This window comes from Ursus arctos, unplaced genomic scaffold, assembly GCF_023065955.2.
Source record: "Ursus arctos isolate Adak ecotype North America unplaced genomic scaffold, UrsArc2.0 scaffold_12, whole genome shotgun sequence".
NCBI lineage: Eukaryota > Metazoa > Chordata > Mammalia > Carnivora > Ursidae > Ursus > Ursus arctos.
This window is the reverse complement of record NW_026622786.1, coordinates 2,621,105-2,645,021: the sequence shown is the minus strand read 5'-3', so window position 1 is coordinate 2,645,021 and position 23,917 is coordinate 2,621,105. Positions and strand designations below refer to the sequence as shown.

Below are 23,917 nucleotides of genomic sequence, written 5' to 3'. Positions count from 1 at the left end.
GCAGTTAATGTGAATACTGTGAGAACAGTTCATTTACTGTGTCCATTCCATTCTATTTAGTTGGAGCTTTTCAACTAAATATTATAATAAAGATTTAATAACCAAGAGTTCATATTTTGTATTAATCTCTAGTATCTACCTACGATAAATATGTCAAAACAAGGCTCAAAAAAAGTCCATCTAAATATACTAAGTGCCTCTGTCACCAAACTTCCATTTATATCAAAACTTTTTTTTTTTTTTTTTTTTTTTACCTGAAGGGGCCTCTTGACCGCAGTGTGGTTATCAGTATCGAGTGCTCTCTTCCTGTCATAAGGAGACACTTTAATGTCTTGAAGAAAAGCTATCCTTGGTTGATACAGTATTTGGCTCTTACTTGTTCTTAGTCATGTGGCTCATCTAAAAGTTTTCCAAAAGAGAGGCCCAGCTGTGTCTGTCCAGTGTTGTTCTCTCGTTAGAGGTTTCATCTCTGCTTATCCATGATTGCTGCTGCTTAGAGACTGCTGAGAGAGGTCAAACTCTTTGTAATATTTTCTGAATATTGATAGACTCACAATGAACAATTCCTTCCTTCAACAAATATTTATTGAACACATATTATGTGCCATTCTTGATGGTGAGGCTAGACCAATAAATAAGACAAAGTCCTGGTGGTTCAATGCGTACTTGTGAAATGAGTGAAGGACCCTCTTCCAGTTGTTTGCTTTAGGCTAGCCTACTTGCTCCTCTTTGTAATCAGTTTAAAACTACCACTTCATTCTCTTTTTTCCCCTAGGATACGTTCTCAGAGGTGGAATGCTTAACCTATCACTTAGCACCTATCACTCGGGCAGGCCTGAGGAGACTGGGCCTCATAACCCTTTGAGGCCTTCGGTCAACATGGACACCAAACAACTTTTAAACCAAGTTGGGAACCTTAAGGCTAATTCATTGCACAAGTGGTTCCCATCTCTCTATAATCCTTGGATTCTGCCCCAAATGCAGAAACTCTCCCACTCACACCTTCATCCCTGGTCTACGCATTTCTCTGATGCCTCACACAGAAACTCTTTAGAGAATTTCCCTAAACCCACGCATTCAAATTACACCTAGGTTTCCCCTAAGACACTGCTTTGTTTGCAGCCCTAGAGGTTCCCCCCCCACTTCCAATATCAGAAAGTGGGAAAACGGAGATACTTCCAGCTCCCTAATGTCACTTTCAGGTCATTATTCTTCCAAGATATTTACATGCCATTCCTCCTGCTTTAGAGTTCATTCCATCAGGCTAAGCTCTCCTTTATGTTCTTTGCTAGTCCTGGTCACGTTCTGTACCAGGATGGGACTAGGCTTCATCTTCTCCCCGATCCTGCGTAATTCTGGATTCATTCCAACAACCTGATTTTCTGATCCAACATTCCACACCTATAATTCTTCGTTGTTGTTTTCTAAGCTAAATGCTTTAATCTTTTATAAAAAAAATACAGTTGGGTTTAACAAGAGATAACAACAAACCACAAATACACGAGCCACCTACCTTTGCAGCTGGATGTGGGAACTCCCTTGTTCTTTAACACTCTGACGACCTTTACTTTTACTCCACTTCAGACACCTGTTCCTACTACCCATGTTGTTACACGGAAGAGTTTCACCTCTAAAATCTTCAACTCTTAATGTCATTCTGACTACCAGGTCCCAAGCTTCCAGCTTAACCACTTCTTTGACTTCTAAATCATCAGCTCTTTGACCTTATCCAGACTTCTCTTGACCAGAGTTGATCATACCTTCCTTAGCCTACCTTGTTCCCCGGCCTGAATCAGGTGGATTTCTTGAGCTCTCTCCCCAGCACCTTTCATCCCCTTATACCCTTGTCAGTCCACTCCCTGTGTCTACACATCATGATCCAGGAGCTAAACAATAATGTATCTTCTCTGCTTCTGTACCCAGGCAGCTGGGTGTTGCTAGAGAAAGCAGCAGAAATACACAGATTGGCACCATTCCAGTAGATTACACATTCCAAGGATTATACATTCATGGTTTCCAATCTGTTAGACCTCGGCACTGTTCCCTAAACCTTTTACTTGGTATTATTGTCCGCTCTCTTCCATTCTCCTCCCTTTCATCCTCTCTTCTAAACGATGGCCACTCTTCTTAAACCCCCTAACCCCCACCTCCCTTTCAACTTGACATCTCCACAAAGAACAATGAAGCTGTCAGACAAGGACTCCCATCAATCACCGACCCCCAGTCACAAACAGCTGTGAGTTTACCCATTGTTATATCTTCACCTTGAATCTCAAGCCGGATGCAGTATGCATCTTCCTGCTTGAGACCAATTTCCTACTTAGCTGGCTTCCCACTGAACTAACCCCAGCACCTCCCCTTGCATAGTGGTTGGCACATAATAAGTGCTTAATAAATGTTTGTTGAAGTGTTTAATTGACCACATCCACCTGAACTAGTTTACATCCACTCCTTTCTCTCCAGAACCCTTTTTAGTTATCATTCGGTACTGAGCTTCGACTTTTACTTGTTCCTTTCACTCAGTCAATAAATGTGCCTAAATCATTCCCATCCTAAAACAACAAAATCTTCCCATACTACTCAGTTCAATAGGCAAGATTCCACCTCTACCAATCCACTGACACTGGTGGATCAAAACGGTTACTAACTACCAAATCAAATGGACACCCTTTAGTCCATTTTTGAGAAAACATTTTGAGATTTTTATTGTTTTAGAATTAAAATGACCTCTATCATATATATACTCATTGCCAAAATCTTGAAAAGTACAGAAAGTGGACAGACATGTATACTCTAAATTATATTCTTGACAAATAGTTACTGGCTATTGTGGCACATTTCTTGGACACTTTAGGGCACTTTTTATTACAAAGGTGAGATAGTCTAATTTTTGCTTCATCAACCTCCAATAGCATTTTACATTATTGACTAACCCAGTTCTTCCAGTAAACTCTATCACTGGGCACCACATCTTCCTGATTCTCCTATTTTGTCAGGCCCTTTTCTTTATTCACTTCACATGTTAGCTTTCATCAGGGTCCGCCCTCCAGTCTTTCTGCTCTGTATGCTTTCACTTCCATGGTTTTACTAAGTATATCTTGAAATCCACAGAATCTACATTTCCTATTTTGATTTCTTCTCCAACCTCTAGACTCATAAATCCAGTAACTTCCCAGTCATCTCCTCTTGGATGTCCCCTAGAGGCACCTCAGATCATCCCTTTTGCAACACTGAACTCATTATCTTCCTTGTTAAACTTGCCCTTCCAGTAGTAGTGTCTCTCTAGGTAATGGCATCATCCCTTACACAGTAACCCAGGCCAGAAGCCTAGGAATTTTTTATTAGAGTTCTGTCTCTTCCTAAGTCGCACACCGTCTCCCCCCATCAAGTTCTGTTGATCGTACTTTCCGTGTATGTCTTGAATTTGTCCACCCTTCTTCATCCCCACTGTCCTTTCCTTCTTTAACTCCTATTCATATCTAACCTACAGCACTGTAGCAACACAATAGTCTCTCTTACTCATAACCAGCCCATGGTAACGGTTAACTAAGTGGAGTGTAGTAGAGAAGTCCGCACTTAAGTGTTTCATTGCTGCTTGGAATTTATTATGCCACAAATTGAATCATCATCTTTCTCTTCATGACAACCATATCCCTTAACTTTTCCAGCCTGTTATCAGCACCTCTAAGAAATACATAAATTTTACCCTCTCCAGTCTCTTGCCCACACTGTAGTCAGAAAGATTATTCTAAAGAGCCAATCTGATTATATCATTCCCTTGCCCCAAATCCCAGCAGCTTCTCATTGCCTCCAGGATCAAGTCCAAAGGGCCCTTTGTGACTGGACCCATTTCTCAGCACCTCATCTGCTGTTTGGTATGCTACAGCTACTCTCAATTCTAATTATTATTTGAAGATTTATTTATTTTAGAGAGAGAAAGAGAGTGCATGAGCAGGGGGAGGGATAGAGGGGAAGAGGGAGAGAGAGAAAATCTCCGGCAGACTCCCGGCTGAGTGGGCCTGATCTCATGACCCTAACTGAAACCAGGAGTTGGACACTCAACCAACTGAGCCACCCACGTGCCCCTCAATTATTTTAAGTTCCCAGAATGCAATCCTCTAAATCTTTTCACATGCTGTCCTTCCATTTGGAAGACCCCCTTCCCCAATCTAACTCCTTAACATGACTATGTCCTACTGCTCTATCAGATTTCAGCTTACAGCTACTTTCTGTGAAAGGATTTTCCTGACTATTCTTCCACCTCCCCAGATTAGGTGGGTGCTTTCAGAGCATTCTGTGCTTATCCCATCTTTCCCATCTTGTATTCTAATTGTCTGCCTACCCGTCTTTATTACATCCCCCTATAGTCTGTAAGCTCCTTGAGGGCAGAAACCGTATCTTATGTGCTAATACAATCCCTGAAGGGCTTTACACATCTTATTTTGTTTAATCAGCACAACCACCCTTTATGGTAGGTATTACATCATTCCTATTTTACAAATAAATAAACTGAAGCAAAGAGAGTTTAGGAAACTTGTCCTGAGTTAAAAATATATCAAAATCAGAGTTTAAAACCAGACAGCTTGACACTAGAACCAGTCCATCCCGAAATCCTTCACCTTTAATTTAAATCCTTCTCCACACAATTTGATAGTAACCTACCTAAACACAGGTCTGACCAGGTTTTTTCTTTGCCATCCCCTCAGAGGTCCCAGGCCTGCCGGCCTGCCATATCCTCTGTAACCTGGCTGTCTGCCTTCTTGGCCTTGGACCAACCACTCTCTAGGACTCCTGACTGCTGCTGAAGTGCCACCCGTTCCGAAGGGTCTCATGGTTCTCCGAGTGTTGGTCTGTCCACCAAAATGCCCCTTATCACCTTATCTTTCTGGAGAAATCCTGTTCCTCTCCTAGAACTTACTCCATGAACGTATTCCCCATCACTGTTTCCCCCTCCCTTTGCAGGCATCGGAGTGACTCCTGCCTCCACTCTCAGAAGCTGTGTGACTTGGGCAAGTTATTGTTTTAGTTTCCTCACTTGTATAATGGCAGGAATATGACTGCCTACTCATAGAATTGCTTTGAGGAATGAAAGGATCTAAGTTAAGCGCTTAGCATGAGTACATCCTAAGTACTCAAAAACATTTAGCAATTATTAACTCATCCCTATTTGTCTATGTAGCTAGGCCTTATGACCCAAGTTTAACACTATAGTATGTTTTCTTCATGTGGAAAAAGAAAGCACCCACATATCACTTATATTTTAGCACAGTGCCTGGCATATTTTGGGCTCTTATTAAGTAACTGAACTGGACTATTTATAATTTTTTAAAAGATTTATTTATTTTTAGAGAGAGAGAGGGCGGGGACAGAGGGAGAGAAAGTCTTAAGCAGATTCCATGCCAAGCTGGGAGCCTGACATGGGGCTAGATCTCACCACCTGAGCTGAAACCAAGAGTCGGAGGCTTAACTGACTGTGCCGGCCAGGTGCCCCTAAAACTGGACTATTTAAGTACTGCCCATCTTTCAAGGCCCAGTTCAATTTCCATTTCTACCAGTAATATTTACCTAATAATTCTGGCCCTTTGGATTTTCCCTTCTGAGATTTTTTTTATTTTTTAAGATTTTATTTGACAGAGAGAGAGCACAAGCAGGGGGAGCAGAAGGCAGGGGGAGAGGGAAAAGCAGAATCCTCGCTAAGCAGGGAGCCCGATGTGGAGCTCGATCCCAGGACCCTGGGATATGACCTGAGCCGAAGGCAGATGCTTAACCAACTGAGCCACCTAGGAGTCCCTGAGAATTTTTTAAAGGATTTATTTGAGAGAGAGGGAGGGAGAGAGAAAACCCAATCGGACTCTGTGCCGAGCATGGAGCCCGACACCGGCTCAATCTCATGACCCTCAGATCACAACCTGAGCCGAAACTAAGAGTTGGTTGCTTAACCAACTGTGCCAGCCAGGCGCCCCTCAGAATTCTTTTACCACAGCCTGACTGATGATATGCAGTCTGGCATCACACGTAGAAGTGCTGTCTCAATGAGGCTTCAAGTTCCTCCAGGGCTGACACCATCTCTTACACTGTCTGTCTGCCCACCAACAGCTAGTATTTCTGATTGCAAAGTGAGTGTTCACCAGTTACCTGTGCATGAACGTATTCTCGCCCAAGCATGGGAGGCCTCACGTTATCATTAATAAACCCCCCATCTCTAAGAAGATTCAGCTAACAACTCATCTCCTGACTCTCCTTCCCTCGGCTCTTGGCATTGTGCTGAAACTACATGAATTTGCCTTTGTTGGTGTGCTTCTGTCAGGGTTCGCCTCCCTTTCCTTGGGAAGCTCCCTAAGGCCCAGTAGAGGGCACTACACACCCGCTGGCTGCTTGTGTGGGTGCTGCTTGCTCACTGCAGATATTCTCAATGGCGCCCCTCCAAGTTATTTTTCCTTTGCCTGCGTTCTCCATGCCCAGGCCACATCAGCTTCAAATGAATGCTGCTGGAAAAGAGTCATGGTGACTGCATCCCTGCCGCCCTGCCTATCAGACAGCTGAGAGGCTTGTCAGCAGAAGCCTCACTCAACCATGGCGCACGAAAGGAAGAACGCTTGAGTCCACCGTTTGGAATACGGGCAGGAATCGCTATTTGAAGCAGTGCAGAGCAGACTGGTCTGGTTGTGTGGCCCCATAGTAGGGGAGTGAGGGAGAAGGAATGACAAGGTTTTACACTACAGTAGAGATTGCCACAATCCTTTCTTGGCACCCCAAGATTCTTAAGACTACAGCTTAAAACTACGGACCAGGGAAGCCAGGAATAATGGAAAAGTCATATAAAAGCCTAGATACAGGGCACCTGGGTGGCTCAGTTGGTTGAGCGTCTGACTCTTGATCTCACCTCAACTCTAGCATCCTGAGTTCAAGCCCAGGGTTGGGCTCCACGCCCAGCGCGGAGCCTACTTTAAAAAAGAAAAAAACAAAAAAACAAAAAAAGCCTAGATACTATCTCAGGCTCTTCAGTGAACTAACTGCTACCTTAAAAGCAATTTATTTCTATACTTCAACTTCTTTACCTGTATTAAAAACGGAACTGCACCAAATGATCCGACATTCAGCCTCACTGATCTCACTCCCCAGCTGTATCCACCTGGCAAACATACACTAGGGATGGCGTGCTCAAAAAGAAGCCATGGGATTGGTTTAAGGGGAATAGGGATGAGAAGACTCACTACCCCCACCACTGTAAACATTCTAATTTGTGTATGTATAGCTCCTAGCTTTGAGTTTATAACTTCTGAAGTACGTGAACTTTTGCATAGCTTTTCTTCCACAAAGACAATAAACCTCACAAAGGTAGGGAATGTTTTCAATGTATCTCCATACTGGCTCACTCAGAAAGGCCAATGGTTGGGAGGTATCACAATCCCCTGACTCAATCAGGAGAGGGCAAATCAGTAGTATCCTGAGTAGCTGAAAACATATTTGGAAAACTTCTGATTAAGGAGAGAGAATGAGTTAGATACTGAGAACAACATTCCTAGTCCAGTTTAGAATTGCCCTTCCCCCTCAATAAGATGGAGAGTTCTCTGGAATGTCTAGGTCTACTGGACCTTGTTTATCTTCCTTGATGCACACTCATTCGAGAAGCCAATCTCGTGTGGGGAAATATACTCTCCTACTCAATGCTGGGCAAAATGGGCAAGCAGGCTACCACATATGAATGTTGGTGTGTGTCGGGGAGACAGGTGTGAGTTTGTCAGTAACGGTCTTTTCAATAATACATTCAACAAGCAGTTTTTAACTTCTAGCGGCAGGATTCTGGTGATGCTTGGGAGGTGGTGAGAAAGAAGTCACTCTGCCTCCTGCTGGCCACAAGCAGAAAGGCTTGAGTTCCTTTTGGCTTATTACTAGAGGTCCCATTTCTCCTTCACGAACATGAGAACTTGTGAAGGAACGGAAGACTGAAAGGGAAAAGGAAGAGTGGGCTTCTCTTTTTTGCTTAGCGTGAACTAAGCTCGAGGTGTTAATACACTATGTAGATCACATTCCTCATTTTGTGAGCCAAACCTGAGGCTGATGCATCTTCTACGTTAGCCACAGAAACAGAAGGATAGACAGGAGTCAGGAAAAGCCCGCATCTGTATGCTAACATCCCTATTCCCTCTCCCTGAGTGATGGAAGCCGGGAGCCCAGTCACATCTCGTATTAAGGGCCCCTGTTCTCATTTAGAACTCAGGGCCTCACACCAGCTTCTTCCCTGAATGGAGTCTTCAGTTTCATTTTCTTCCCTTTCCCCAAGCCCCAATAAAACACACCAACTGCTTCAGAATATTTCTGGGTTGTGTTTTTTTGTGGGTCGTCGTCTTCTTTTTTTATTTCAAATACTGAAAAAGTCTCCTGGGCTCTGTGGGGCTCCCCACGCTCATGGCCCCCTTTCCCCACACTCACTGCCCTTCTCCGCACAGCAAATCTATTCCAAGGACAGCACTTTTTTCAATGAACAATTAACATTGTGTTCTCAGCTTGCTCTGCAGAACCAGAGGAGCTGTTTGCATCTGTCATATTTAGATGGACAGTTTCTTTCATCTGACACCAGATCCCCAGCCACATCCAAGCAAACAAGGCATTTTTCTACAGAGCTGAATTAGAACTCCTCATCTGGAGTCTACTCCACTCCTCCCCCTCACACCCATCCCACACCAGCCACATGGTTAGGAAGGAGGATAGTCAGGAATGTTTTTATCAACTCCAAGCCCTATTTCATATCCCCCACAAATTTCCCACCCCACCCTCTCAAACACCACACCCGCACCCCCCCACCCCCTCCCATCCCCGCCAGGATTTCACTGAGATTTCTCCCAACAGTTATTTGGAAAAAAGGTAAAACAAAAAAGGTTCAGGGTCTTGGTGCTCAGCCCAAGGGGCTCCATGCGCTGGGACACCGACGGGCAGGGGCTTCTGCCTCTCCAGCCCGCGCCCGAGCCACCTCCTGACCCCTGGCTGCAAAAGCAGGGAGGGGCAGGAGCCAGCACAGGACCCAGGAGGGCAGCGTCTCAGGATCTGGCGGAGCCCCGGGCAACATCATTCAACTTGGCCACTGCGGACGAACACAGAAGAAGAAAAAGAAAACACTGTCAAGTAATAAGGGAAAAAACCCGAAGTTCCATCCCAGTCCCTACCCCAGACTCTTCCATACTTAACAACCATTAGGCTACCTGGCACAAGCCTGAATCCGATCTGCAGAGAGTTGGGAGAGAGACAGACAGAGAGACAGAGAGACAGAGAGACAGAGGAGAGGAGAGGAGAGGAGAGGAGAGGAGAGGAGAGGAGAGGAGAAGAGAGGAGAGGAGAGGAGAGGAGAGGGAGAAGGGGGAGGGGAGAGGGAGAAAGAAAAAGGGAGGAGGAGCGGGAAAGACGGAGAGAGAGGGAGAAAGGGGGAGAGGGGGAGAAAGGGGGAGGGGGGAAGAGAGAGGGAGAAAGAGGGAGAAAGGGAGAGAGAATTTCAGTTTTTCCTATCCACAAAACAAAGTGTTCTCCGTCTTTCTGGAGATACCCATGAAAACAATACAGAAAATTCTTTAGACAAGATCAAAATAACTGGAGGTTTGCAGGGCTTATGCTGCCTGGCTTACAGCAGGCTTGGCTCCACAGGCATGGCACAGCCACTTGCAGCAGCAGAGACTGACGAGGGCACACAGTGATGAGGAGGTGACGGCATGGAAGCCAGGGCCCGACAATACACATGTTGTTCTGAGTGGATTTAATAATCTAGGTTTAATCAAAGTGATCTGGATTTGGAATTGCGAATGACCCTTCTCTGCCAGGGAAGTGATGTTATTTCATGCTGTGGAAACAGGTGGCAAATACAGAAATGTGGCTTGTTTGTTTTCTTAGCCTTGAAGATGACCAGGTGGAGAGAGAGCAAGGGAGACCAACAGTTTTCTGATTTCCCTATTTCTTCTATTTCTTCCTAGAAAACAGACTTGTGACCTCAGTCTTGAGGATTCAAGTGACCAATAGAGAGAGCAGCTCAGACAGAAAAGAAAAAAGTACAAAATTCGAGAAGATCGGAGATGAAGAAAACGTACAAAATTATATATATATTTATATATATAATAACATGACATATCTATGTACAACATGGCTGGGACAGTTGAGGAAACTATACAAGGATGTTCGGCATTTTCCCCTTCCCACACGGACTTTAGACTAAGGAAGACAGCATGAGGAATGGAGCAAGAAACACAAAAGTTATATACAATTACAAGTGACAGTCAAAGGAGTCTGGGGGCCAGGGAATCCAGGGATCCTGCTCTCTCCATTCCTTCCTCACCAACTCTGTCCTATCCAATCTGAGCGATAGCCTGAAAAGTGAATGGCCGGTCAAGAAAGAAGTATACACACCTGCCATCACCCCGCATGCGCATCAGCAAGTTCACGGTCATTCTCATTGGGCCAAATGTTTGGCATATCGGAATTAATGAGGTGAGACGGCAAGAGAGGATTACAGAACCTTGCCCTCTTGAACAGTTAGTTCTCACCCTGGCCCTCTCTGTACTAACTAGCAGTAGGATTCAGGCCAAGTGAAGTAGACTGAAGGTGCCCGCCACCTGCACCCCTTTCCTCCACCTGCTCACGAATCCGCATTGCTGCTTCTCATCCCACGGGAGCTGAGTTACTGAGCTCTAGAAAGGCAGAGATTTCTTGGAGATCTCTCCCCCTGACCACCTCCCCGCACCAGCTTCCTCCCAGGTGAACCATCCCCTAAGAACCTGCCGCTCTCCCTGCGTAGTACCAAGGCCCGGAGGCTGGCTTCAGCTTGTCCCTTTTCTTCTGCTCTCCCTAACAATACACTTGACGTCTGATTACATCTGAAACGTGGGACTCCACCACATGTGCGTGACTGAGCATGTGTCCTCAGGCCTGCAGATGGGCTGCCAGAGCAGCTTTTTGGCAGCAAAGATCCAGACTGGAGGCCGGGAGAGTGGGTGCGGGCAGAGGCAAGAAGCTTCCATAGAAGCTAGCTTCTTAGAACTTTTTCCTTGAGCCTTGAGACCGTGATACTTATGAGGCCCTCTTGACTGAATTTATAACTCCCACATCTCAATGTCCTCTCTCCCCATGTAGTCTTCAAATGGTTCCCTCTGTAGGCTCACCCACAGGTCTTCCCCGCTTAGTTTTACAATGAATAGCAAAGACTTTTTTTTCAGCTGGAGGTTAAACGATTTTTAAATTTGAATCAATCTTATCTATATTCAGTTCTTTTATAGATGAGGAAATGGAAATCCATAGAGGTTAAATGACTTGACCAAAGTTACACATCAGCTCTGCTCAGACAAGTGCAACTAGAATGCAGATAACTTCAAACCCAATGCTCTTCCCACTACCCCATACTTGCAAAAGCAACATACTGGAAGAGAGAGAGAAGGTGCCCATTTCGTGTAAATGATGTTCTCCAATCTTTACATTACTTAGGAGCCAGGGCAAACTGTCAGAGACACTCAATGAGTAAGGGAGGTTAAGTGGGCATTGTAGTTTTAGGCAAGCAAATCACTTTTTCTTTTTGAGGATTCTCTAAACCTGCCATAATGGAAACACGAAGCAATAGCAGCCTAAGGGAAAAAACACTTAGAAGCACAGAAAACAGATCTCATTCAATCTACCTTTCCCAGCTATGTCAGGTTAGCCTCTGGATGTAAACCTACCAAATTATTCCCGAGGCTTAGCCTAACCAATTTTGGGATATTCTCTTCCAAAGGAAAAATCACATCTTCCATTTCTCATACAAAAGAAAAAAGAGCATTTGCAGCATTATCCAATCCTAGTCTCTTATTCCTGGGCCCCTACCTGGGCTACAGTGAGGGTGTGGAAATCTCAATTTAATCAAAGAAATGAACTCAGAACCCCTTTCCAACCCACATCACCTTCTCAGCAGCCCCCAGCAGAATCACCGTCATTTCTGGCTAGCAAGCTGAGAAGAGCTAACTAGGCGCTCATTCCATCCCTGCCTATGATATATAAAAGTCCAGTGGGTGAGGAAGGGGACGGGGGGGAGGGCCCAGGTTACCCCGCAAGCTTGCTGGTGACGAGCGAGGACTTTCTCTGGGGCAGATCCTGTGGGGTGGGGATGTGGTCACCAGTCACCAGGTTCTTGTCTGGTCCTGCACTTGGCAGCTGCTTATTCTTCATCTTGGCTTTGGCCATGTTGTAGTCTCCTGAGTCAAAGTACTTTTGCTAAGAGACAAGAGGAATGTTTAAGTGAGTGAGGAACTCTGGCCTACCTCAAAAGCAAGGAGACTCACAATCATTATAAACCCTCATCAACTTAGATCTTTCCAGTCTTCCTTGATTAACCTCACGCACACATAGTTCAGCATTAATTACACGTACTTATGTCTTCTCCCCAATGTGTTCTGACTTTTTCAGGTATGTAAGCAGTTTCCTAGCTATTAGGAGTTAAGAGATAGCCCCTACATCCTTTATACACCCACCAGTACAGGATGGTTCTACCAAATTACTGACTATTCATAAAAGCTTACTGAGGGGTCAGTCTCCAATGGACTTGGTGCGGAGGAAACAAATGATAAGATATAGAGAAGCGTCAATCTGGGGCTATCCTAGCAGTCAGCAGGAGATCAACCTCAAGTCAACAACCTCAAAATTAAAAACGATTCCCTCAGACCATGAATAGAAACTGGGCTTGTTCATGAGGATAATGTACTTTTCCTCTGACTCCCACGGCTCCCACACATGTTCCATGGCTGTGACAGCCTGCCCACGCCTGCCTTGCCTACAGCAAGGTAAACTGCAAATCAGCATCACATCATCATCTGTGACTAACACTCAGTAACTAGGATTCTCCACAGGGATCTGTTTTACTGTCCATTTCACCACACCTAGGAACACACTCCAGTTTAATGACTCACAATCCTCAGTTAGTTTTAGGTACCTCGGGACAGAGAACCCGGGTCAGGAGCTAGATGGCTATGAAGGCAGATTCTCCCTTGGTGAGGAGGACCACTCTGGATGGAAAAATAAGTCTCTTGAGGGAGTACAGTTAATGGCTGGTACTAATTTCAAGGATCTGAAGAAATCTATTTCAAGTTGAAGAAATCTATAGGACAGATGGTTTGATCTTTTTTTGAAATCATGCACCCCAAAATTGAGCTCTAATCTTAAAACATGCAGTCCTAAAACTCCCACCATCTAAACACACAAATGCCTGGGGGAGTCAGCATTTCAGTTTCTAACGTCCTTCTTTCCGTCAATCCCCCAATGCCCCCACACCCAAATGTCTCAACTTAAGCCTTAATATCCTGTATGATACCAAATCAGGGATTTATAATCATTTGCCTTGCTCTTTACAAGTTTCTAATTCTTCTCTGCTACTGCCCAACAACAAAACCTCCAGATAAGCATTCAGGAGAAGCTCTACAGTTCTCATCCCTAAAGCCCCCTTGGGCTCTGAAGTAAGAGTATAAGAGATTGTGTCCCATACCCCCTTCTGGAGTCTCTTCATGAGGAAGTCGGAGCCTCCAGGCTTTTGTCCTAGGCTTGGATATTTGGCCTTTAGCTTTGCCTCCTCAGCTCTCTCAGGGAGAATACCTTCTTTCTCCTGTGTGTCCTGGAGGAAACAAAAGGGCCAATTAAATTAAAAACTGAGAAGCAACTGCTTCTAATATCTAATAACTTTTATACTATCAACTTTTCCTAGAGATGCACCCTCTTGTGAACATACTGTCTCTATTCTGCTCCTAAATAAAGCTAGACCTTTGTTCAAATCCCTGAAGCTCAAGATGACTGTACTGTGAGGAAAAACAAAAACAAAAACAACCAAGCTGCTTCTCACACTACACCCAAGGAACCACCTCAGTGACCTGGGAGTACTGGGTTAAAGATAACACCTAAACAAAATACTTCAATCAAGAGCAAACCATAGCTCATTCAGCACAGAAGCTAGGGAAGACAGAGAGAAAAGAGCTAACCAGGGTTTCTGGTGACCCAAGATGAGTAGCAGTTCTCTGGCAGTCCCTAACACACAGTACAGGTCAAACAGAAAATCAAAGGGGATAATTCTACTGAGATGTTCCTCTTATCCAGAGTCTAAGGTAGTGATCTGATAAGTCTCTCTTTGGAGGAGACCAGAGCTATGTGGCCTTCTCCAAAAATCTCCACCTTAGTAATGGAACAACATCGCTTCAGCATTTCCATAAACATTAGGTAGGAAGGTGACAGGTAAACAGAGATGAAAATGACACTATTGTTAACCCCAGGAGAATTAAGATACAGGAGGCTCACTAGTATTTACCCACAGTTGTTGCCAAAAAGTCAACACCTTCCCAAGTGGGGCAAGTAATGGAAGTTTGGGGAACATGCCAAGAGCGTGTAACCGGTTTGCAGGAGGCTCACACAGTTGTTATTACTCTCTTCTTGCTTTTTGTGAGCCCCAATGCTCTTTTCTTTGGTGACTTTTTACAAGGACCTGAAGCTAAATTGTGGCTCTTTTTAATGGAATATATTCCCTTCCCTTGACAATCCGGCACAGTTACAACCAGGTGCCTTTCATGAACTCCTAAGCTCAGTACTAAATGTTGTAAGTCAAATACAAGCCCCAAAAGAGGCTTACTTGGGGTGTTTTCATCCCAGAACTGTGGGTGAACTAAGGCCCATTGCCTTGGAAGTTGGGGGGGGGGTGGAAAAAGGGTGGCGTCTTTCTTGTCACGACTCTTTCGATGTCTTTTCTAGGTTTAACCTCCATTATTCTGTATGGAACTCTAGTTCCTCTTCAAGCCTATTCGTTCCTGACTGTGAGTGGGCAACCGACCATCCCCAAACGTCAAAATAGGTCTCTTGAGAAAGTTGCCGCCTTAAACTAGCCATGATAATAATTACTTCTTCTCCCTTCTCCCAGTGCTGGTCTTTTAAACATCTTTACCTCCACTTCTACCTTTCTGATGCGGGCCCCAGCCTGGTTGTTGGGTCATTTGCCTCCATTAACCAATGATACACATAGCTTCCCGGTACCACCAGCCCCCTTTCATTCACCCAGTCTTTCCAAACACCCGCCCCGCGCCCAAGCTTGGCCAATGATAGCATAGCTTCAATGACTAGAGCGGTAGGCCTATTGGCCAATCAGGAAGAGCACGGCACTGACAGACAAAGGGCCCAACTAATCAGAGCCAGAGCTGCGAGCTGTGTTGAAGCTCACCCGGCGTGATGCAAGAAGTGGCCAACCCCTGCAGAGCTTGAGACCATGGCGACCAATCCGCACTGCTGGGAGACCGTCTCCCGCCCCCTCACAGTCGCCCCCGGCTCGCCCGCCCGCACCCCCTCCATTTCACCTGCTTCTCCTCGCCGGTCTCCTCCGCAGGGTTCTCTTCTTCTTGTTTCTGGGACATGGCGGGACCAGGACTGTGGAGTGCAGGGGGCCTGGGAAGTCAACCGGAGAAGGGAAGGGGGAGGGGAAACGGGGACAACCTGCGCTGCTGCTTCGGCTCCTGTCAGTAGGTTTGCTCAGTCAAAATGGCGGCCCTTCCCTGTGACGTTGTGGCCGCCCCTTCCAATGAGAGCCAATGGGAATGGGGTAGATGGGGCAATGACGTAACGATCTACCAATAGTCACTGGCTAAAGGCGGGGTCTTTGGAGGCGACAGGCAAGCTGGAACACCAATCTGAAAAGAGAGTGAGCCCCAAGGACCAATTGGAAGCCCGTGGGGGATTTTAGGGGACGGCGCTGCTAGCTTTGGCATTTTTGTTCCTTTGGTGGGAGCAGATATTCTTCAGCTCTGGCACCCGGTGCCCGGAAGGCTTTGCTGAACTTCAAACTGGAGAGCGGAAGGATGGAGACCTTTTATTTTCAGATGGAGAGGATTAAGCTTTGCGCAGTGTTAGGAGAAAATTATCACTCTCCAGAAAATAATTTGGAGGTCAGAGTGCACCTTAAATTGGTACACGTTACTATTGTAATATATGTACTTGGCGTGTGGAACGGAGAGACTGGGACCCCAAACCAAGTTGTCCGCAGAGATGGCTTTACGTTCCATGATTTAACTCATCTGTACAGTTTTATACTTGTTCGGGGTCAGCCCATGGAGAATAAGTTCCTTGAAACGGAAATACAGTTCTAGGTACATACAGTTAACACAAGTTAACGTATCCTGAGTCACAGTTAACAATATTTCTTGAGTGTTGGTGTGTAGATGGTAATGTATTAGTTTTACAGGGGTACGTATAGAGTAAGACAGTCTTTGCCCTTAGAAAGCTTAGTTTAGTGGGCATGTGGGGAGGGTTGTCACAGTGTGCCAGGTGAAACCCAAATCCCTGAGATGAGATTATAGATACTGGAGCGTTAGTTCACATTTTATATTAAAAACATTAATACTGATAACACTGCAAAATTCATATTAAAATGTAATTTTCCAGGCAGCTTCTTGTGACAGCCTTGGGGCTATCTGCTCATTTTTCTGTATAATTAGGTGTACTTCTGGAAAAGTCTGGGAGGCATTGTAATACACAGATTATTATAGAAGGCAAAATCTGGTAAGCATTGAAATAAAAATGTTAAAGTACTTATAAGGGTTCAAAAGAACACTAATTCAGTTTAGATTCCACCCCCCCCCCAAAAAAGACTTCATGAAGGAGGTGATATTTGAAACAAGTTTGTTTGTTTGTTTTAGGAGAGTGTGGTGTTGGGGGGGAAGGGGCAAAAAGAGAATCTTAAGCAGGCTCCATGCCAGCGCAGAGCCTGAAGGGTGGGGGGGCTCGATCCCATGACCCCAAGATCATGACCTGAGCTGAAATCAAGAGCAGGACCCTTAACCAACTGAGCACCCAGGCACCCCTGAAATAAGTTTTAAAGAACTTAGCAGTTTGCTGGGTAAAGATGAGGGAAGGAAGGGTATTCTAGATGAAGGGCTCAAAATGAAGGCCAGAAAAACAGAATTGAATTCAGATATGTAGGGCTTTGAATGCCAGGATAAGGAATTTGTGAATAATTTAGTAATCCATCAGAGACATTTAAGATTTTTAGGCCAGAGACTGGCAGATCAGAACTTCCCTTTAGGAAGATTAATTAGGAGGTAATAAATAAAAATAATTCAGAATTCTAGGCAGAAAGACACCAGAGACCTGGCAGTCTAGCCAGGAGTATACTGCAATATTCTATGTGGGAGATAATTGGGATTTAAACTGGAAATGTGATAGTTTAGAGTAGAAAACTGAATCTAATTGAGAAAGTCTGTGGCAATGGAGTCTATGAGATTAACAGCTGAGTGAATATAGGGAATGAGGAGGCCATGTGCTTCAGGGTGACTGCAGAAACAATAAATTCAAGAAGAGGAGTCAATTTGGGAATGGAATCGGAAACAGAAAATGAGGTGTTCAATTTTGACTTTTTAAAACCAGTGGGCTATTTTGTAGAGATATCCAGGCAATGAAGCGTTAGATAAAGACCTCTGAGATCTCCTCCAGAGCTAAAATTTTCGAGGTCTAGGAAATGTAGACCTAGCGTCTGGGAGAAAAGTAGAAGGTAACTATGAATAAAACTTCTTCACATAGGGTGCCTGGGTAGCGCAGTCGTTAAGCGTCTGCCTTTGGCTCAGGGCGTGATCCCGGCGTTCTGGGATCGAGTCCCACATCCGGCTCCTCTGCTGGGAGCCTGCTTCTTCCTCTCCCACTCCCTTGCTGTGTTCCCTCTCTCGCTGGCTGTCTCTCTGTCACATAAATAAATAAAAATCTTAAAAAAAAAAAAACAACAAAAAGTGACATAAATGTAAATAAAGTTGTGGAAGTAGATGAGATCACCAAAGGAGAAAGAAAAAAGGGGCCCCAAGATGGAAACCTGAGCAAAAGTTGGCAAGGGACACAGACACAAAAGATCAAAGGGGTAGGAGAAGAACAAGGAGAAAAGTGACAGAGAAATTAAAGATGGAGAGGACAGGGGCACCTGGGTGGCTCAGCTGGTTAAGCATCCAAGTCTTGATTTCACTTGGGTTGTGATCTCGGGGTCCTGGGATCAGGCCCTGCGTCACCCCCCACCTCCGTTGGGCTCCATGCTCAGCAGGGGGTGTGCTTGAGGATTCTCTCTCTACCTCTCTCTGCCCCTCCCCACCACTTGCAACATGCATGTGTGCACGTGCTCTTTTTCTCTCTAGAGTGAATAAATAGATCTTTAAAAAAAAAAGATGGTGGGTACAAAACTAAGTGCATGTGGTTGAAGTATGAGGAGGTGGTAACAATATTTAACTGTAAAGCAAAGAAGGGAATCAGCAATGAATTGAAGAGGAAGCAGCAGAGGATTTTCTTTTTTGGAAAACAGGAAAAATTCAAGCATATTTTCAGAAAGGGCAAGGCGCTAATTGATAGAAACTAAAAATGTAATTATCCATTTTAAAGAGAAGATAATGAAAGAATTAAAGTCTCAGAGGACAGCATTAGATCAAGAGGGAGAGAGGCCGACAGGTTGGAGGGGAATGTACAGAGAGATTTTGAAGTACCTAACATTTAGGGAAGTCACATTGCATGGCCTTGCTTTTCTGAGGTCAATCTTTTGAGAATAAAAAGGATGGCGGGGTGGGATAGAGAATCTAGGAAAAATGGGGGTAGAAACAGCACTATAGAAAATAGTAATGTTTTGAAACAGCAAGAAAGATCCGAGATTAGATGGGAATGAATTTCTAATAGTCCTAATCACCATGACTTTGGTCAATAACTCTTGATTGCCTTGGAATGGAGAAAATAGACATCCTGTTAACAAGGGAAAAGGACTGGAAAAGAAGGAACAGTGGAGGGAGGACGATGAGAAGTCCAGATTGCTTTGCTGGTTTGTTGAAATAGCTGACCATGGCATCTAGGCTCTTTAGGAAAGACAGAGTAGAAAGGAGATGAAGAACTGGTCATGACGCAGATGAAGCTCAGATTTGGTGGGAATGACAGGGAGAGGCAGAAGAGTAGGAGGCTGCAGTGAGAGGGGAGTTTCAGTGTGTATCTAGGAAGGTGGAGAAATTACAGGTTATGATGAGCTCTAGCCTATAATTATACTTGATGCAGATACGGCATGGCTATAAAGTCACAGACTTTGATGTAATCAAGTAAATGTGAAGTCACAAATGTTGAAGTCTCAGAGCATAATCATAGGGAAGGAGGTTAGGACAGGGTAACCCTGAACCCTGTGTTGGGAATAAGCTGTAAGTCTTCAGCATATATATATTATTTAAATATGTAAGGCACCACGTTGTAATACCTACAATATTAGTAAACATCTATGACACTTACCAAATGAGTTGTATTTGTAAGTGTTTAAAAGAACATTTCTGGCTGACCTGGTCAAGGAATGTTTCAGACAAGGTAGAACCTAAACTGGGACTGTAAGGATGAATAGGAAGGTTGGAGATTGGGGGGGGGGAAGGAAGACAATTTAAAGGACCACCTTATCTTATAAAAGGTTAGAGGGTAAATGAGGACAATGGAAAAGAGAGAGAGAAACTATACTAAGAGTAACAACTTCCTAGAGGGAGAGAGACCCTACTAGCCCAATCTGTATTTTTGAAAAGCTCCCTAAAGAGAGTCTACGGCTAAGGCTGATCTGGGAACCTGTGTAGAAGCAGCAAAACACGAAGCTGTTCAGGTTGCTGGGGTCCTGAGGAGACTAGTAATAAGTCCTGCTAACGTTTTGGGGTTTCATGAAGACAAAGGGGAACCCAGTTTCAAGCAGGAAAACGGTATTGTTAGACTTGGGATTAGGCAAGATTTAACTGTGGTAGCTGTGTGGAGTGGACTAGAGGGAGGGGGAGGCCAGCTGGACCTCTGACTGTGGTAGTCCAGGCAAGACTTGAGAGGCCTGGGGCGCCTGGGTGGCGCAGTTGTTAAGCGTCTGCCTTCGGCTCAGGGCGTGATCCCAAGTCCTGGGATCGAGCCCCACATCAGGCTCCTCCGCTGGGAGCCTGCTTCTTCCTCTCCCACTCCCCCTGCTTGTGTTCTCTCTCTCGCTGGCTGTCTCTCTCTCTCTGTCAAATAAATAAATAAAATCTTAAAAAAAAAAAAAAAAAAGACTTGAGAGGCCTGATCAAAGACAGGCCATGTGAATGGAGAAGAGCAGAAGAGACAAATGATACTGGATGTGGGAAATAAAGTTAAGGAGAGGACCAAGGGTGAATCCCAGGTTCCTGAGTGAAGTGCCATTTACAGAAAACCAAGTCCAAGGAGAAGAGCAAATTGGAGGAAAGGAAGTAAGGAGAGAATGGGACTTGACCTCCTTAACTTTCAGGGATTCTTCTTGCCTCTGTCTGAATTTCTTAAGTCGGGACCTAAATCTGTTCACAGAGCATGAGATGGGCTATCTGGAGTAACACTGTAAAATGTGTCCATGCTTTAGCTACGTTCTACAGAAGAATGGCTATTAAAAAGAAGTGAGACTGCAGAAATACCTGGGTTTAAGACCTATGCTATTAGCACCCTCTGATGGGCCAAACTGAGAATACCAGGAAATTAACCAAGCTCTAGCCTCTCCTTGCCTCCTTTACAAACATATACTTTTAAAACGGGCCTGAAGTATAGCCTAAGGAAAAGTAGCTAAGTGATCAGAATAGAACAATGTTAAAGACAATTTTTTTAAGGATCTTATTTATTATTTGACAGAGAGTGAGAGGACACAAGCAAGGAGGAGTCGCAGGCAGAAGGAGAGGGAGAAGCAGGCTCTCTGCTGAGCGGGGAGCCTGATGCGGGGCTCGATCCCGGGACCCTGGGATCATGACCTGAGCTGAAGGCAGATGCTCAACTGACTGAGCCACCCAGACGTCCCCTTTGCTCATTTCAAAGTCTTCTATCATTTTTTCCCTGAGAACAGAAAAGCCTCTCTTTTCATAAGCACCTCACCTTGGCCTTTCATTGCATTGAAGTTCCATTAAAGTGACAACATATTACTCAGAAGATACCAAATCAATTATTATCAGTTGCCATTTTAAATTTGGGTTAAGTAATCAGATAAACTTTAACTAACAGCTACAATGTGAAATATTGGCCCAGGGAAGGCCCTAGAGAAAATCACAGAAAAGGAAGAAAATGTACCTAGTGTCAGCTACTGATAGCAGCTTACTCTTTGTTGTAGTTTTTGTATTTAAAAGAGTATTCAGCCAAAAGGGGGCAATTATAACCCCAAAGAATGGATCACTAATGAAATTTAATGTGCTACCTGAGACTTGTGAGGGAGAGTTGGAGCAAAGGGCTTTCAACCTTAAAACCCTGTCAATGGAGGTGGGGTAGAGAAAGAGGTAGGAGGCTGGAACAGGAGAAGGAAGCAAGCTTTTTGGGGGGGGGGGGTGCGGGGAGAGCGAGAGAAAGCATGAGCAGAGCAGAGGAAGAAGCAGACATCCCCCCTGAGGAGGGAGCCCAACACAGGGCTCCATCCCAGGACCCTGAGATCATGACCTGAGCTGAAGGCAGACACTTAACCTACTGAGGCCCCAGGTGCCTGAAAGAGGCGAGCTTAAGGAGAGTATCACAGTTGGGTTTCTTGGGCAGCCAAGCAGGTAGCAGATTTTCTTTCTTCAAACCTCCATTTTCCCTCCCTCCCTCCTCATCCTCATTTTCTTTCCCTCTTCCCTTCTCCTCTTTTTAGATCATCTGGACCTCTCCTTTCCAACTTCGTTTCCTCCACTAAGCTGCTTTATCTGAAAAACCCTGTTAAGGTAAAACTGGTCAGTGTTGTTAGAAGTTACCCTCAGAGGGTAGTAACTGGGAGGGAGCACAAGGCAGGTTTCTGAAGTGCTAGTAATGTTCTGATTCTTAATCTTGGCGCTGGTTACATGGGTGTGTTCAGTTTGTGAAAACTGAGCTGTACACTTAATACATGTGTACTGCTCTGTAAGTGTATTTCAATGTAAGTCTTAAGCTAACACAAAACAACCCCCCCCACTTGTTTCACTTGCTTCAGGGAAGTGATTGGATAATAAAAGGGGGTATAGAGGAGTGTAGAAAATGATCTTCATATTTTTGCCCACAATCACCAGCCACTGTTCCCAAGGTCTCATGACTCCAGTTTTGGCATATTGACAAGGGCCAGTGGCAGTAGGAATGGAAAGGCACAGAAGAATGAGCCATCTCAGTTACCTTAAACAAACAAAAAGATGGAATCGAATACACAGAACTAACTGGGAGAGGTTTGGGGGATAGGAAAAATAGAGAAAGGAGATTAAGAGGCAAAAGCTTCCAGTTATAAAACATTCATGGGGATGAAGAGTACAGCATAAGGGGGCGCCTGCATGGCTCAGTCAGTTAAGCGTCTGCCTTCAGCTCAGGTCACGATCCTGGAGTCCCGGATCCAGCCCTCATCGGGCTCCCTGCTTGGCGGGGAGTCTGCTTACCCCTCCGCCCCTCACCCTGCTTGTGCTCTCTCTCAAATAAATAAATAAAATCTTAAAAAGAAAAAAGAAAAGTATAGCGTAGGGAACATAGGATCTTGTAATAACGTATGGTAACACGTGGTGACCACACTTACAGTAGTGAGCACTGTGTATAGAATTGTTGAACCACTCTGTTCACCTGAAAATACACATTTACGTCAACTACACTTTAATTTAAAAAGCCATCTTTTTTTAAAAGATTTTATTTATTTTAGAGAGGGACGGATGGAAGGAGGGGGAGAGAGAGAGTGTGTACCAGGGGAGGGGAAGAGGGACAGAGAGAGAGAGAGAGAAGCAGAACTCTGCACTGAGCCTGGAGCCAGACTCAGGGCTCAACCCTAGGACCCTGACACCATGACCAGAGCTGAAACCAAGAGTCGGAGGCTCAGCTGACTGAGCCGCCCAGGCACTCCAAAAAATCATCTGTTTTTGAAACATGTCTTGTATTGCCTTAAGCATTTAAAAATAAGTATTTCCTCAGTCTTTTAAATGTTCATGATGTTCTTAAGAATCTGGGGCGCCTGGGTGGCTCAGTCAGTTAAGCACTGGCTCTTGATTTCGACTCAGGTCATGATCTCAGGGTCCTGGGATCCAGCCTGGTGTTGGGCTCTGCACTCAGCGGGTTGTCTGCTTGGAATTCTCCCTCTCCTTCTCCCTCTGACCCTCCCTGCTGCTCTCTCTCTCTCTCTCTCAAATAAATAAGTAAACCTTAAAAAAAGAATCCATTCAGCTATTCTGCTACCTTCTGTACTTTTCCCTCTTTGATCATAACCATCTCTCCCACAACCAAACAGAAGTCTAATTTAGGTTTTTTTTTGTTTTTTTTTTTTAAATATTTATTTGAGAGAGAGAGAGAAAGAAACAGAGAGTGAGCATGGGGGTGGGGAGGAGCACAGGAAGAGGGAGAGAGAAATGCAAACAGACTATGCACTGAATGCAGAGCTTGACGTGGGGCTCGATCCCACAACCCAAGAGGTCATGACCTGTGCTGAAACCAGTCTGACGCTTAACCTACAGGCGCCCCTAATTTAGTTTAATATAAATCAGTTTAACCTAAGTTATCTACGAACTTTTTGGCCTCCACCTGAAGTTTAAGAGAAGCTGAGGTGACAGAGCTGGGGATAAATTTTTGTTTTTAATATTAGGCTAACTCAGAAATATTTTGAGGTATGATGGCTTTAAATATCCAGAAATCTTTGAAGAAGTACTCATCTTAGCATGGGAGTGGGAGGAATTTCAACATCTCTGAAATGCAAGAAAAATTATGGCTTTGAATTTTTCCCCATCAAATCAGGAAAATGATGCACATCTACTGGGCCTATTTATGTGTCAGAAACATGTAGATTTGGTCAAGAAGTCCTTCTGAAGGGGTAAAAGCCCCTAGATTCCTGATTTCTAAAGTAAGTTCAGATAAACTATGCTATTATACTTAGGGAGGTTCAAGTAGGTTGAAAAAAACCAAAGTGGTAGACAGATTATTGATAGGGGAAAAAAATCTACACAAAACGTGTCTATTTGAAGAGCTCTTAGGGAGT

General features: G+C 44.6%; 1 protein-coding gene across 1 annotated transcript; it reads right to left on the bottom strand.

Annotated features, from left to right (window-relative positions):
• Positions 1 to 5,602: 5,602 nt before the first annotated feature.
• ENSA (endosulfine alpha) lies at positions 5,603 to 15,533 on the bottom strand. The gene is made up of 4 exons (XM_026486626.4): positions 15,327 to 15,533; positions 13,484 to 13,609; positions 12,053 to 12,219; positions 5,603 to 9,082 (listed from the first exon to the last, which is right to left on the bottom strand). The coding sequence occupies exons 1-4, from the start codon at positions 15,381 to 15,383 to the stop codon at positions 9,067 to 9,069; spliced, it is 366 nt and encodes a 121-aa protein (XP_026342411.1). The 5' UTR covers positions 15,384 to 15,533; the 3' UTR covers positions 5,603 to 9,066.
• Between the last annotated feature and the right edge of the window lie 8,384 nt (positions 15,534 to 23,917).

What these genes read in the sequence shown, in the direction of transcription:
- ENSA (XM_026486626.4), bottom strand. Translation starts at nt 15,383, where the DNA reads ATGTCCCAGAAACAAGAAGAAGAGAACCCTGCGGAGGAGACCGGCGAG. An exon ending in AGACCGGCGAGGAGAAGCAG is followed by an intron (nt 13,610 to 15,326) that starts GTGAAATGGAGG and finishes TGTTTCCTCCAG; the next exon opens with GACACACAGGAGAAAGAAGG. An exon ending in TGAAGAGACTCCAGAAGGGG is followed by an intron (nt 12,220 to 13,483) that starts GTATGGGACACA and finishes CTTGTCTCTTAG; the next exon opens with CAAAAGTACTTTGACTCAGG.